Source organism: Podarcis cretensis, assembly GCF_951804945.1.
Source record: "Podarcis cretensis genome assembly, chromosome: 2".
Lineage (NCBI taxonomy): Eukaryota > Metazoa > Chordata > Lepidosauria > Squamata > Lacertidae > Podarcis > Podarcis cretensis.
In genome coordinates this window covers 123,483,508-123,497,870 of record NC_137171.1, presented here as the reverse complement: position 1 = coordinate 123,497,870, position 14,363 = coordinate 123,483,508, and the positions used below count along the sequence as shown (strand labels likewise).

General features: G+C 44.4%; 1 protein-coding gene across 1 annotated transcript in view; it reads right to left on the bottom strand.

Annotated features, from left to right (window-relative positions):
* The window catches only part of LOC307210979 (vomeronasal type-2 receptor 26-like), a gene marked incomplete at both ends in the record, with an annotated part of 29,560 nt that extends 16,197 nt beyond the window's left edge, over positions 1 to 13,363 (bottom strand). The window contains one exon of the mRNA XM_079967177.1: positions 13,190 to 13,363. Within this exon, the coding sequence (XP_079823303.1) occupies positions 13,190 to 13,363 (174 nt within the window). The remainder of the gene's footprint in view (positions 1 to 13,189) is intronic.
* Between the last annotated feature and the right edge of the window lie 1,000 nt (positions 13,364 to 14,363).

The window sequence follows — 14,363 nt, the reverse complement described above, 5'->3', positions numbered from 1 at the left end:
CACTCCATTTGGAAGGGAGTTTCTTGTATGCCCATTCTCCACATATCCACTACAACCATCGGGTCTGAGGTTTCTGGTACGTGGAGTGCATAAGGCGAAATATCAAAAGGGGTAGAGAGTTCACAGTGCAGTATGTTAGATTGCCTTTTTCTGTCACAGTTATGTTCCATACCATTTTCCATGCATGAATAAAAGGAGGTGCACAGGGCAAGGTATTCCGAGTTCGATAGGTAGTACCGTTTGCCCAGGTTTGACTATTCTTAATATAATCCCAAGTATAGTGGCAATGAGAAGAGCCTATCATGGTAGGATCAGCTGCATCTGATGATTTATGTACACAGAATTCCCCTTGCACAGGTATAACTCGTATTGGTTTAGTTGAGTTCCATCCGGGGAAATTCTGTACTTCTGTTTGGTGTGGCATTTTGCTTACCATACCAATGGCATTTAATGGTATCGGTAATAAGGGCATACCTCCCTCTGAATCATCTGGCCCAAGAGAGCAAACAAGGCAATTAGTCCTATTTGCAACATTGGCTACCATCTCAGCTAAGCCTACCCACATATTGTGGTCATGGCGGAATCCATATTTAGCAAATTTGGTCAGATTCAAGGACCCTTCCCCTTCCCAAGGGATCAGGATTAATAATAAAATCATGTTGATTTCTAGCATATGCATTCCTTCCACAAAAGATTACCTTATTGTGATAGCAAATAAATATTAGTCCCAATATAATTCCCCCAGTGACAGAAATGGGGAACCACCAAGACCAAAACATATATCCCGAGGATCCCCAATGAGTAATATCCCTTATAATTGTTCCACAAGGGGGCAGTCAATCAATTGTATAAGAGAATCTTCCCGTTCACAGTCACTGGTTCAGACGCTCCTCAAGCTTCAGGCGTGCGCAGGTCAGCCAGCTTCCAGGTTGTGGCTGCAGCAGGCCGGTCGTCTAATGTTGCCCGTGACCTAGCCCATTCCCGGTAGGGCTAGATACAGGGGTTTTTGGAGAGAGTCAGTTTTAAAGGATTAGAGGGGTCACCTTTGCACGTCCAACTGCCTTCGGACTTCTTCAAACGGGAGTGATGAATCCAGGGGGTCACCTCAGCTACCTTCACCGCTGTTGGAGTAGAGAGCAAGACGGTGTAAGGTCCACGCCACTTAGGTGCAAGTGGATCGCGTTTCCACTCTTTCACCCATACGCTATCGCCAGCCTGGAACTGATGAATCGGCTCGGCAATGCTGCATGGCGTGCGCTCGAGGGCCCACCTGTTAAGAGAAACAAAAACACGGGAGAGAGATTGCACGTGTTCCTGTGTCACATGGTCTCCTATTTGTTTAAGGTCAGCTGGAATATCCTGAACAAAGGAGGGTGGCCTCCCATACAGGAGCTCAAAAGGTGACAACTTAAGTCTTTTTGTGGGTGCACACCGAACACGAAACAGTGTTATGGGTAACACATCTACCCATCCCAATCCCGTTTCCTGGGTTAATTTTGCCAATTGGGTTTTCAGAGTCCGATTCATTCTTTCAGTTTTCCCTGAACTCTGAGGCCTATATGCTGCATGCAGTCTCCATTTCACTTGTAGGACTCGACATACTTCTTGTACTACTTGATCAATGAATGCTGGCCCATTATCACTTCCAATGCATCTAGGCAATCCAAACCTCGGGATCAATTCAGTGAGGAGTCTCTTAGTTACCTCTCGTGCCTTTTCAGTTCGGGTGGGAAAAGCTTCAACCCATCCGGTAAGAGTATCTACAAACACAAGGAGATACTTGAATCCCTTAGAAGGGACCAGCTCTGTGAAGTCCACAATTAGGCTTTCCATGGGGACGTATCCCACATGCTGAATTCCAGGAGGTTGTACCGGTCCCTGCCTGGGATTGTTTTTAGCACAAAGAACACATTTCTGTGAAATGCAAGTTGCTAATTGTGATAGATTAATAATATACAACTTCCGACTGAGACTCTCTCTGGTTGCAGTACCGCCAAGGTGAGTAGATTCATGATAATTTCTTACAATTGTGCCTGCTAGATGATGAGGTACATAAATCCTATTGTCCGGCAGGATCATCCAACCGTCCTTCACAACTGCTCCTTCCTGTTCAGCCCACTTCCTCTCTTCTGGGGTATAGTGAGGTTTAACTTCTTCTGGAACTACCTCTGGTATGAGGGCTGCTATAAATCCTCCCACAGGCTTTGGGGCTGCCTCTCGGGCTGCTTTGTCAGCAGCATGATTTCCTCTGGTTATTGGATCCCTTCCTCGTCCATGACCTTTGCAGTGCATTACAGCAATCTGTTCTGGAGCCCATACTGCTTCCAACAGGATTTCTACTTCAGGTCCATATTTCAAGGCCTTCCCGTGGGCTCCGATTAGACCTCTTTCTTTCCATAGAGCTCCATGTGCATGCAGGGTTAAGAAGGCATATTTAGAATCAGTATAGATGTTTGCCTTACATCCAGCTGCCAATTGCAGAGCTCTAGTTAAACCTATAAGTTCAGCTTTTTGTGCTGAGGTGCCAGCAGGCAAAGCTTCAGCTTCCACAACTTCCTCATTAGTGACCACAGCATATCCTGCTCGTTTGGCACCTTCATGCAGGTAACTGCTACCATCAGTATAATATACAACATCTGGATTTTTCAATGGCTCATCTTTCAGATCGGGTCTACTGGAATAAACTTCATCCATTATTTGGAGACAATCATGTGATTCTTCATCATCTACCTCTGGTAGGGGCAGCAAAGTCGCTGGATTGAGCATATTCACTACTCGTAGATGAATCCTGGGATTTTCACACAATAGGCCTTGGTATCTAGCCATTCTTGGGTTCGTCAGCCAATAACTACCCTTATATTCCATGAGTGTCAGAACAGCATGAGGTACATTCACATACATCGTCTGGCCAAAGGTAAATTTATCAGCTTCTTTGACAAGGCTTGCAGTGGCCGCTACTGCCCTTAGGCATGGAGGCCATCCTTTTGCTACTGAGTCCAATTGTTTAGACAAATAAGCTACTGGACGGTTCCAACTTCCTAATCTCTGGGTCAGGACTGCCGCTGCAATCCCATTCTGTTCATGTACATACAGCTGAAAGGGTTTTTCCGAATTAGGCAATCCAAGGGCTGGGGCCTCCATAAGTCGTTGTTTGATAACTAAAAAGGCTTGTTTCTGCTCAGGTCCCCATACAAATGGGTCCTTTTCTGCACCTCGAGTGCTTTCATGTAGGGGCTTGGCCAGACTGCTGAAATCAGGTATCCATAGTCTACAAAACCCTGCTGTTCCCAGGAATCCTCTGAGTTGTTTTCTTGTGGTAGGTTCCTTGATAAGGCAAATAGCTTCTTTCCTCTCTGGTCTCAATGCTCGTTGTTGGTGTGAGATGTCAAAGCCCAAATATTTGACCTTTTCTAAACATAACTGTGCCTTTTTCTGGGAAACTCGGTAGCCAGCTTCCCAGAGCAAGTGGAACAGTTCCTCTGTCCCTTCTTTACAGGTATCAAAATCCTTTGCCGCTAGTATAAGGTCATCTACATATTGCAGAACCACCTTTTCTCCTGGTATTGAGGGGTAACTTGTTAGATCCTTCGCCAAGGCAGTGCCAAATAAAGTTGGGGAATTTTTGAATCCCTGGGGCAATCTTGTCCAGGTTAGCTGGCCTTTTGTTCCTGTCAAAGGGTCTTCCCACTGGAAGGCAAATATAGGTTGGCTCTGTGGTGCCAGCCGGCAAAAGAAGAATGCATCTTTCAAGTCCAATACAGTAAAAAATGTTGCTTCTGGTGGGATCAAACTCAGCAAGGTATATGGGTTTGGTACATTTGGGTGCAAGGTCTCGATAGCCTGGTTTACGAGCCTCAAGTCCTGTACTGGCCTGTATTCATCTGTCCCAGGTTTTCGAACAGGCAAAAGGGGTGTGTTCCATTCTGATTGGCAGGGCTTAAGCAGACCATATTTTAATAGGCGGTCTAAATGTTTCTGGATGCCCTCTGCTGCTCGCCGGGGTAAGGGATATTGCTTTACAGATACAGGGGTAGCCATAGGTTTTAGGGTTACTACAATTGGAGCTATATTCTTAGCCATTCCTGGTGGGCTATTTTCGGCCCATACTCCTGGTGGCACCTGTAGAGTTCGGAGGAGCTTGTTTAATTCTGTATCCAATGTGAGCTGGACTTGCAAGGCTGACATTAGGCGCCATGATTGTTCCTTAGGTACTGAGAGGGTAATTATTCCTGCTGCTTTTGATGGCAGTTTCATTTCTGGACCTCGAGGAGTGAAGGTGATTTGGGCCTGCAATTTGGACAGCATATCTCTGCCTAAGAGAGGTATTGGACACTCAGGTGTATACAAAAACTGATGGGTTAAACGATGTCCCCCAATCTGGCATTCCAAAGGTTGGAGGAAAGACCTCTTAGCTGACTGTCCAGTGGCACTTTTAATGACTACACTTTTGGATGCCTTTTTCTGCAATAGTTCTGGGAGTAATTGAATCGTGACCGTGGGCTCCTGGAAGCCTAACTTTATGGAGTCCGGTCGTTCCTAGTCTTGGGTAAAATCCTCTTCTGCCAGTCCAATGAAATTGTCTCTACTCCGTCCTTGTCCAGGTCTCTGATATCTTCCATCTCAGATCATTCCTCGTCCCCGTCCCTGGTTTCTTGGGCCGGAGCCTGGGCCTGGGCCTGGGCCTGGGCCTGGGCGTACTTCTTCCAACCTCAAGGGTTCAGGACACTCCCGCTTCCAGTGACCCTCCTTCTTGCAATTTGCACATTGATTCCTTCCCAGTGGTGGATTCTTTCCCCGTCCTCTCCCTCCATTTAAGGGGCGGTAGTCTTGCTTCACTGCTGTGGCTAGCATTACCATCTTTTCCTTCTGCCACTTCTTCTTCTCTTGTTTCTCAGCCTCATCCCTATTCCGATAAACTCGGCGTGCAGTGGCCATAATTTGGCTCATCAGCATCCCTTCCCATCCTTCTGATTTCTGAATTTTCTTACGAATGTCAGAAGCGCACTGGGCCACAAATGTAGCAGTAATCATTCTGCTGTTTTCAGGGGCTTCAGGGTCAAAAGGAGTCCATATACGATAGGCTTCCTGCAGCCTCTCTAAAAAGTCTCCTGGACTCTCATTTGGTTTCTGTTCTACTTCTGAGACTTTAGACATATTAGTGGGCTTCTGGCATGCCCTGCGGATACCTTGCACAAGTGTCTGGCGGTAGGTGGTAAGTCTGGCCAGGTGAATTGCATTGTTTGGATCCCAATTAGGATCTTCCAAGGGAAAGTTGTCCTGAAGATGACGATCAATATTATAAATATTTCCCACTCTGGCCTGCTCACGCAAATATATCTGTGCTTTTTCAATTATGTCTCTCCTTTCCTCAGTGGTGAAAAGAGTATTTAGGAGCTGGCGACAATCTGTCCAAGTAGGACTATGAGTATTTACTATTGAAGTCACCAAGTCCGTCATAGCCTGAGGTTTTTCTGCAAAAGATGGGGTGTGTGTTTTCCAATTCATCAGATCCGTAGTCGTGAATGGAATATATTGCAGGGTCGAAGTTTGAGGTGGCCGTGGTCCGGGTTGCCCGTTAACCAGCACAGGCTCCTCAAGTGCATCAAATACTCTTCTAAGAGGGGCTACTACGTGACCTTTCTCTTCACTTTGCTCTAGGGGCCTCAAATCATAGGGGATGGTATCTGTCCCAAGGCGTTCTTTTAGCAGCTTTATACGCCTGGCTGTATTGCTTGCTGACCGATCAAGGTCTCCCTGTAACTTCTGTAATATTTCTCTGGGACTTGGATGTACAGGGGTTTGGGGTGGGCAATCAGTTGTTCCACTAAAGGAGACTGTAGATGGAGGTCTATTAGGAGTCACAGGTGGAATAACCACTTCTGCTTGGGCTTTATTATAGGACTCCAATGCCTCCTGAAGATATTTATCATAATCTATCAAGGAATCAAGCTCTGTGACTCCACCCCCATTATTCATTCCACTTTCTTGCCTTGGGGTTACAACTGGTGGAGTGTTTGGATTAGGCTCCCTTCGATGTGGAGCATAGGGTGGAGGTGGAAGCACCTCTTCCTCTGGTCCCTCAAAAATGGGTTTGAGTTTATTTGGCAAGATTCCTTTCCTAGCTTCGGCTTTTACAGCCAATAATTTGCATCGTTTGACTTTGCATTCCCTTATCCATGGAGGATTTTTATTTAATGTGCTCAGCCAAGAATCTATATATGAAAATTGTTCTGGGCACCCTCCAGTTTCTTTGGTGATATCAGACCAAAGTTTGCTTACTAAATTTATATCAAAGGTTCCCTGAGATGGCCATCCAGTATTTTGTTTCGGCCACTCTAATTCACATAACGTTCTCAAGTGCTCTGGCGTCATTTTGACTCCATATGCCCCTGAGAAGGCTTTCTTAAAATTATTTAACATACATTCAAGAGGTGTATTTCCCCCCTTTGAACCCCCAACTCCCATTGTATGGCCCTGTGAAGTATCCACTCAGTCACTCACACATGCGCTTTGTGAGGTTCTTTGCCTTAGTGAAGTCGCCTTACTAGGAACCGAAGTACTGCCCACTCCACACTCAGGTCAGCTACAGATTGCTCTGTACTTTCTCACACATACAATGCGCTGGATACTTCACCACACTCTACCTCCCAACCTTTCCCTACACCAGATCACCATCTGATGTACCCAGCCACCTAGTGTACTCAGTTCCCCCTTACTGAGACGCAGAAGTTTGATCAAGACTTCTCTTCCTCCCAATTAATTGGAGGGCCTCAAATCCCTTTGTGCACTTACCCTTGGCTGGTTCCCTGTTTATTTCTCTGGTTCCCCCCGGTCCGTCGCCGCCAGTGAGCAGGGTATCAGACAGACGAGTCTTCTGCGTTCCCCTGGAAAAATTTTCCAGTGCGCGCTTGGGTAAGCAGTGGTCCTCTCTCTTGTACCCTGCCCAGTAGGGCGAAGGGGCTGCGTTCCAGCAGACCACTTATCCGAGTCACAGGGGCACCATAAAATGTAGCACCCTGCTTGTGGTTAACGCTTAGCTGGAATGAAATATTCAACGCAGCAATAGAGAAATTAAAATAGTAATTTATTTGTCAGACAAATAAATATGAGGCACAGTGGTATATGGTTACCAAGCTCTGGCCTGGCCTCCTGCCATTCTGGCCAGCACTTATATTTCCTTAACCCAGCCCCCTTGCTCCTCCTTTGGCTGCCTCTGTCCAATCAGCCTGGTTGAAATTCCTATTGGCTGTTTGCTAGAACCAATCACAAAAGATACCACCATTTCCTATTGCCTTTTATGGGAAATAAAAGCTATATTTATAATTGGCAAACAAGTAGCCATTAACCTCTACAAGGCACCTTAATTACCAAATCACCTTTGCCTCCTTAATTCTAAAATAGAGCAGATGGCTAAAACAGATGGTGGCTAATTCTATTTTAAACAGGTATCAAAGATCTTTTGTACGCATCATCAATGAAAGATCTCCTTCATTGGAGGTTGCTTTAAACAAAAACCTGACAACCATCTGTCTAGAGTGCTCTGATGGTGCTTTCCTGCCCGACAGGGGGGCTGGGCTGATGGCTGACTTAATTTCAGGATAGTTACAACTCTTACAACTATATGAAATAAGAACCCAACATTTCTTAAATCCTTTGCATAATTACATTTAAGCCAATATATTTAATACATAACATATATATTTTTTTTTATAAGCAAAGACGTTTTCAAAGTAAGAAAAAACTTAAAAACACTTTCTTTCCCTATTTCCATTAGCTCTTGCCCTTAGCAAAATGTGGCTCAAGTCTCTAACGGGAGGCACAATAATTCTTACTATTTACCAACTTAGTTGTAGCTTAATTGTACTCTGCAACATGCAAGGTCAGTGACCTCGCTCTCAGCCTTTTATGACCGCAATAAACCAGAGGGCCTCTCTGGCCAAGAGGATGAACATCTGCCAAAATCTTAGCCAGCCTAGTTCCTGCCTGGCATGAAACATTTGTGAATTTGAACTCATTTTTAAGATACAACCTTGATCAAAAAATATAAGCTTGATAAAAATGCAGGCTTATGATTAGATGCCTCAATACATTGGGTTACAGATGCTTCGGGTTGTGTGATTTCAGGTTGCGCACATCGTTGAACCCGGAAGTACCGGAAGAAGAAGAGTTTGGATTTGATATCCCGCCTTTCACTCCCTTTAAGGAGTATCAAAGCGGCTAACATTCTCCTTTCCCTTCCTCCCCCACAACAAACACTCTGTGAGGTGAGTGGGGCTGAGAGACATCAAAGAAGTGTGACTAGCCCAAGGTCACCCAGCAGCTGCATGTGGAGGAGCGGAGACGCGAACCTGGTTCCCCGGATTACGTGACTACCGCTCTTAACCACTACACCACACTGGCTCTCAACAAGTTACTTCTGGGTTCTGGCGCTTGTGCATGCGCAGAAACGCTAAATCGCTCTTTGCGCTTGGCCAGAAGCACCGAATCGGAACCCACGCGTGCGCAGACGCAGCACTGTGGGTTGATAACACTGCGGGTTGAAACGTTTTTCCCACACAGATCAAGTTCGCAACTCGATCATCCACTATATTATTATTATTACATGGGGGCGTCTTATAAACGAGAAAAGATGGTACATTTAAAGAAAATAAAGTGACATAAACAATTGAGATGTAATTTGCAAAAAATTATTGATGATAGTCACACTGCTTTAATAATGTATTCATGTTTCAAAGGTGAGAGTCACTTCAGGTTTAGCTCAAGTGTTACTTTTCATCAGAAAATCCTCATGGAAGGAAAACCTGATGAATACTTGAACTATGAAAAGAGCATTTGGTGGAACCCACACTGTGCGTCCCACCAACGAATGATTATTGGGAAAGAAACAGGATAATATCACATCATGTTAGAAGTACTTATATTACTTCAAGCCTTGCTGCCCTTTTATATAACTCAGAAAGGTTAAAATAGTGTCCCTCTTCTATCTTGCAATAAAGCTCAGAAGTTTCTCCTCCTTGGGTGGCCACATTGCATCTTGATTCATCCAAGAATCTAAGCCCTCAAATGCCACCAGGGAAGCATCTTCAGGCAGCTCAAGCAACAGCAACGGATCATCACCAACTTTTAGCAAGTATACAAGCTTTAACATATATATATATAGAGAACCTTCTTCTGGCAAAAAAGAAAAGGATAAAGGCTATGTAACTGTATGTAAGTACCTATTGTAGAATAATAACAGGGACCCTGAAGCCCACTACATGTCCCAAGGTCCTGTATCAAACCTGAATTAAGTTCACACCAACTGTTTCTGATTAATATTCTGTTTTAAGCAAAACCCATCCCTTTATATAGCCTGGAGAACCTGCTGCCATCTTTAGGTTTTTGTTGTCAAGTGCTCCTTTGTGTTCAGATCAGGTCTCAGTATAATGATGTAGCACTTGGGAAGGAAGATGCAGCCCAGGAGCCCAGCACTGGAGGCCAACATAGAGAAGACCTGCACGGCTACCATGTATTTCCCCTTGGTGCTCAGGTAGGTGGGCACAAAGGACACCCAAACACTGCAGAAGACCAGCATGCTGAAGGTGATCAGCTTGGCCTCATTGAAGGCCCCAGGCAGCTTCCTGGCTAGGAAAGCCACTGTGAAGCAGATGGCAGCCAGGAAGCCCATGTAGCCCAGGGCACCATAAAACATGGCAGGAGACCCTACATTACATTGCAGGATAATCTCTGTAGGCTGCGAGTGCATGTCTGAGTCTGGGAATGGAGGAGATATTCCCAGCCAGGTGGTGCAGATGAGAACTTGGACACTGGAACAGGAAATGACAACAGCGTTGGCCAGACTTTTCCCCAGCCATCTCCTCACTCTGTTCCCTGGCTTGGTGGCCATGAAGGCCAGCACCACAGTGATGGTTTTAGCCAACAAAGAAGAGACGGCAACAGAGAAGATGATGCTGAAGACCATTTGTCGGAGAAGGCAGGTCTCTTTCCTTGGCCGACCAATGAATAGGAAGGAGGATGAAAAAGAGAGCAGGAGGGATACAAGGAGGATGTAGGAGAGGTCCCGGTTATTGGCTTTGACTATGGACGTTTCTTTGTACTTAAGCAAGATTCCTAAAACAATGCTTGTCATTAACAGCAGCAAGATAGCAATGGAAGCTAGAAGGCTTCCCAAAGTTTCTTCATAGGTCAGGAAGGAGATACTTTTGGGAAGGCATTGAACTTGACCCTTGTCTGGATGCTGATCTTCGGGACATTTGGTACAATTCTTTGCATCTAAGGAGGAAAAAGGAGTGCTTTAGCATCATTTAAATCCATCACCATCTATGTTCTATTACATTTTAGGGGGAACGATGTCCATATAAGGGTGTGTCAGGAAAAAAGAATGTCTAAAAAGGGAGTGGACAAAATTGGTTATTTCATTTCTGCTCATACTGTTGCCTTCCTCCATGATGATAGAGGTGGTTTTCAAAGGTTTCTCAGTTTTATCACCCAAACAACCTTGCGATATAGGTAAAGCTGAGAGGCAGTGACCTCCCACAGAGGTGCTTCTTGTACAGCTTTTGCTGAATTTATACTGTCCTGTTCCATGGTTTTACCTTATATAAATAATATATTTGACCACTGAGGATGCCCTCACCATGATCATTAATTTGTAGACCACCAATTGCTTCCTTTTCATTCTTTGTTTCAACCCACTTCCTGGAATGAACATAGATGAATAGAGAAGCCAAAAAAGAGACACATTCAAAAATGTCTTTTGACTCTTCACAGAAAGTGTCTCCAAGTGAATGTTTCCACAATTTCTATTCTCAAAAGGGCTCCCGTTTATATTCACCCACCTTCCTGAGCAGAGATGGTCCCATCTGCACATGGGGCACAAGCATAGCAGCAAACGGGCTTTCCTTCTTGAACCACTTTGGCGTATCCAGGTTGACAGCTTTTGGTACACCTGGAGCTAGGTACAGTCTAAACACAGAGAACATGCATCAAACAGAAAGTGTCAGGACTATTTGTGTCTCTGTCATTCATTTCTGGAGTTTGGAATGGACCTAACAAGGGTCCCTATTCCCACTGACCCCAGGCACTTTTCCAGGGAAGCATTTTGATGCAGGACAACGTGGCAGGGAAAACTCTTTGGTGTGTTTCCTTTCTTGTTCGGACAATTATATCTGCATATTCTATACAAAAGTATCCAAAAAGCAAATGACAAATCCTAGAATGACAGTGATAACAAAACAGCAGCAATAAAACATACTTATGAAGTTAAAATCAAAGGACCCCTAGATGGTTAAGTCCAGTGAAATTTGACTATGGGATGTGGCGCTCATCTCCACTTTCAGGCCAAGGGAGCCGGCATTCGTCCTCAGGCAGCTTTCTGGGTCATGTGGCAGCATGACTAAACCACTTCTGGAGCAATAGGACACTGTGATGAGTGCCAGAGTGCACAGAAACACCATTTACATTTCCGCTGCAACGGTACTTATTTATCCACTTTCACTGGTATGCTTTTGAACTGCTAGGCTGGCAGCAGCTGAGACAGTGCAATGGGAGAAGCAGTTAAACATACCACCACCCGAAGACTCCAACTTCAAAAACTGCCTCCTAAACTATGGTTACTTTATTATTCTTTTTCCAAAGCTAGCACCATGCTTGTTAACTGTCCAAGCACTCAGGTCAGGAGATGCCATCAATATCCAGGGCGCAATTGTTCTCCTTTCCACTGTTTACTTCCTGAAGTTTGGACGTGATTCCCATTCACCCCCTGGGCTGACTTTGGAAAACCTTGCACTCCACTGATTAGGGCTTATCCACACTTCCTTTTGGGCCATCTTTCTAGTGACAGGTCCATTCATTAAAGCTCCATGTCAAATCAGCCCCTTCCTTCCTTCCTTCCTTCCTTCCTTCCTTCCTTCCTTCCTTCCTTCCTCCCTCCCTCCCTCCCTCCCTCCCTCCCTCCCTCCCTCCCTCCCTCCCTTCCTTCCTTCCTTCCTTCCTTCCTTCCTTCCTTTTAGCAGTGAATCAAAGCAAATGGCAATTCAGGTTTCCACAGGAAAGTGCTGGCAGAAAAAAAACACCATAAAACAAAAATCCTGCTCAGACACAGATCAGGACCTGTAAGTCGCATTGTGGCAGAAATGGAAGTCTCAATGAGCCCTTATTCCCCAGCAGGTGTGCAAGGGGCTGTAGTCAAAGCGCCCTTGGAATTATTCAGTAAGTGATTAGACCATTACAGATGTCATGTGGGATAAAGTAGCATGCCATACCTTCTCAAACCACTTGGGCCACACAATGGCTTGTGAGTTGATTGTGAACTTGGTGTCAGTGGATCCGTCTCTCCTTACACTCCCAACCAGCACTCTTACACGAGACTTATTGGGAAACATCACCCAGTTCTCAATGTCATAGTAGAATGGAATCTCCCCATTCTCATCCAATCTGAGGCTGCCCATGGAAGTATTCAAAAACTGGAGTCCTCCTAAGAAAGGGTGGAGCTGGAAGAGCAGTTAAAAACACCATCATTTATAAAATAGAAAAGTTGAATATCAGACCTCTACACTTTGAGCTCTAATCTCCTAGGAATTGGGGTCTGTGCATATTTCATCTGGACTCGTGAGCCTTTTGCAGCCATTCCTTTTTCTTTATTAGAACATTTGTGCTAATTTATTGGCACAGAGGTAAATTTCTTAACAGTTACTATCATTTAAATATAAATCCTTTTTAAAGAATCCATTTATTTCAACAGCTTTTCCAGCAAGCTGAGAAGCTATTTGCTTTTCATATTCTTTCTGTAGTTTTACAGTGTGTTTCATACTATCCAAGTTGTTAAACCGCCCTGCACTCTTTTGACAAAGGCCAATTTTATCATGTAAAAGTTTAGATATTAATATAGAATTAAAAATTCCTTCTGTTTTACAGTTGATGGGCAATTTCAAGTCCCAGCAGAGACACAGTGGAAGATGAGGAGGAACCAACTTCTGCTATGATGGCTGCATCTCTCTCAGGGCGCCAGAGAGGAAGAACTAGATGGTGGGGGACTGTTCTGACATATCCACAATAGGCAGAAAGGTCTGCTTCTGCCACAAGACTCACTAATGAGATTTTCCGCCAAAAGGAGCAAAAAGAAATAAAAATCTCAGTCCTAAATCTGAATCCAGTGGTGGGAAAATTTGCAACAAGGAAAAGGAAATACCTGCCATGGCTGTAGCCTTTGACGTTCCAGCCTGTCTCCTTCACTCGCCATCAGCATGACCTTTGATCTGGATGAATATGCAGCATTCAAAGCCTGAGCCACAGCTTGGACACTGAAATAAGTGATATAGCTGTCTTGAGACAGGGCTCTCTCCAGCTCCTCTTCAGGCACCATCTCCAGTTTCTCATTCTCTGTGCATCTTGTCCGACCTTTCGCAGCCAATGTGTGCTTTCTATATAAACAATGAAATGCTTTATCCCAAAACTGTCCAAGAATTTTGGAAACTGGCTCATAGGATTGGTATTTGTTCCTTAGTTGGGGCTTCATTATGAAGGACAAAGATCCATGGATGAACTGGAAGAGATCAGGAGCACTATGAAAACCAAAATTAATGTCTTGAAGACCTATTGTGATCCAGACTTTCCCCCCGATTTGTTTCTCAAGAAATTGTTGTATTATCATGAGTTCAGTCCATGCCATGTAACTGCTTTTATAGTAAACAGATATTTTGACTTTGTCCCATATGATTAATGGTTCACTTGGGATGAGATATGGATCTAGGTTATGTTCTGGTATTCTTTTTAATAAGGCAATGCAGATTCCATTGTTGATCATCAGAGGTGTCAAGGCACTCAAGAACCTTTCTCCAGTATCATTGTCTGAAACCAAGAGGCCAGTCCACGTCCATCCAAAATTCAGTAGCAACTTCACAATCCCCCAATACTGACTTTCTCCCTTGGGGACCATTTGGTAGACAAAGGGGACTTCAGTTTTCTCATCCAGTTTCTGAGTCATAACGCCATAACTGATCTAGTGAGGAAAGGAAGAGATTAGTGATTTGTTTGATTTTCAGGAAAAGGAATAGATACTGTATTTATTGTCTGTTATTACTTATTATCTGTTATTGTCTGAAAAAAAATGTGCTTGCTGAGGTTGATTGCAGTTTTAGTCTGAAATATTTGGAAAGTGCCATTTTGGTGGATGCTGGAAGAAAGATCTACTATCACTAAGGGTTTTCTCACTTTTTCATTTCCCATATTGACTCTCCTGGAAAGAAAGTGGAATTTATTTCTTGTCCCTATCCTTCATACCTGTGGGATTTTGTAGATGCCAGACATGGCTGAAATCTCTTTCGAGATGGCAGAATTGCTCCCTTCAAGAACAGACAGCAGGT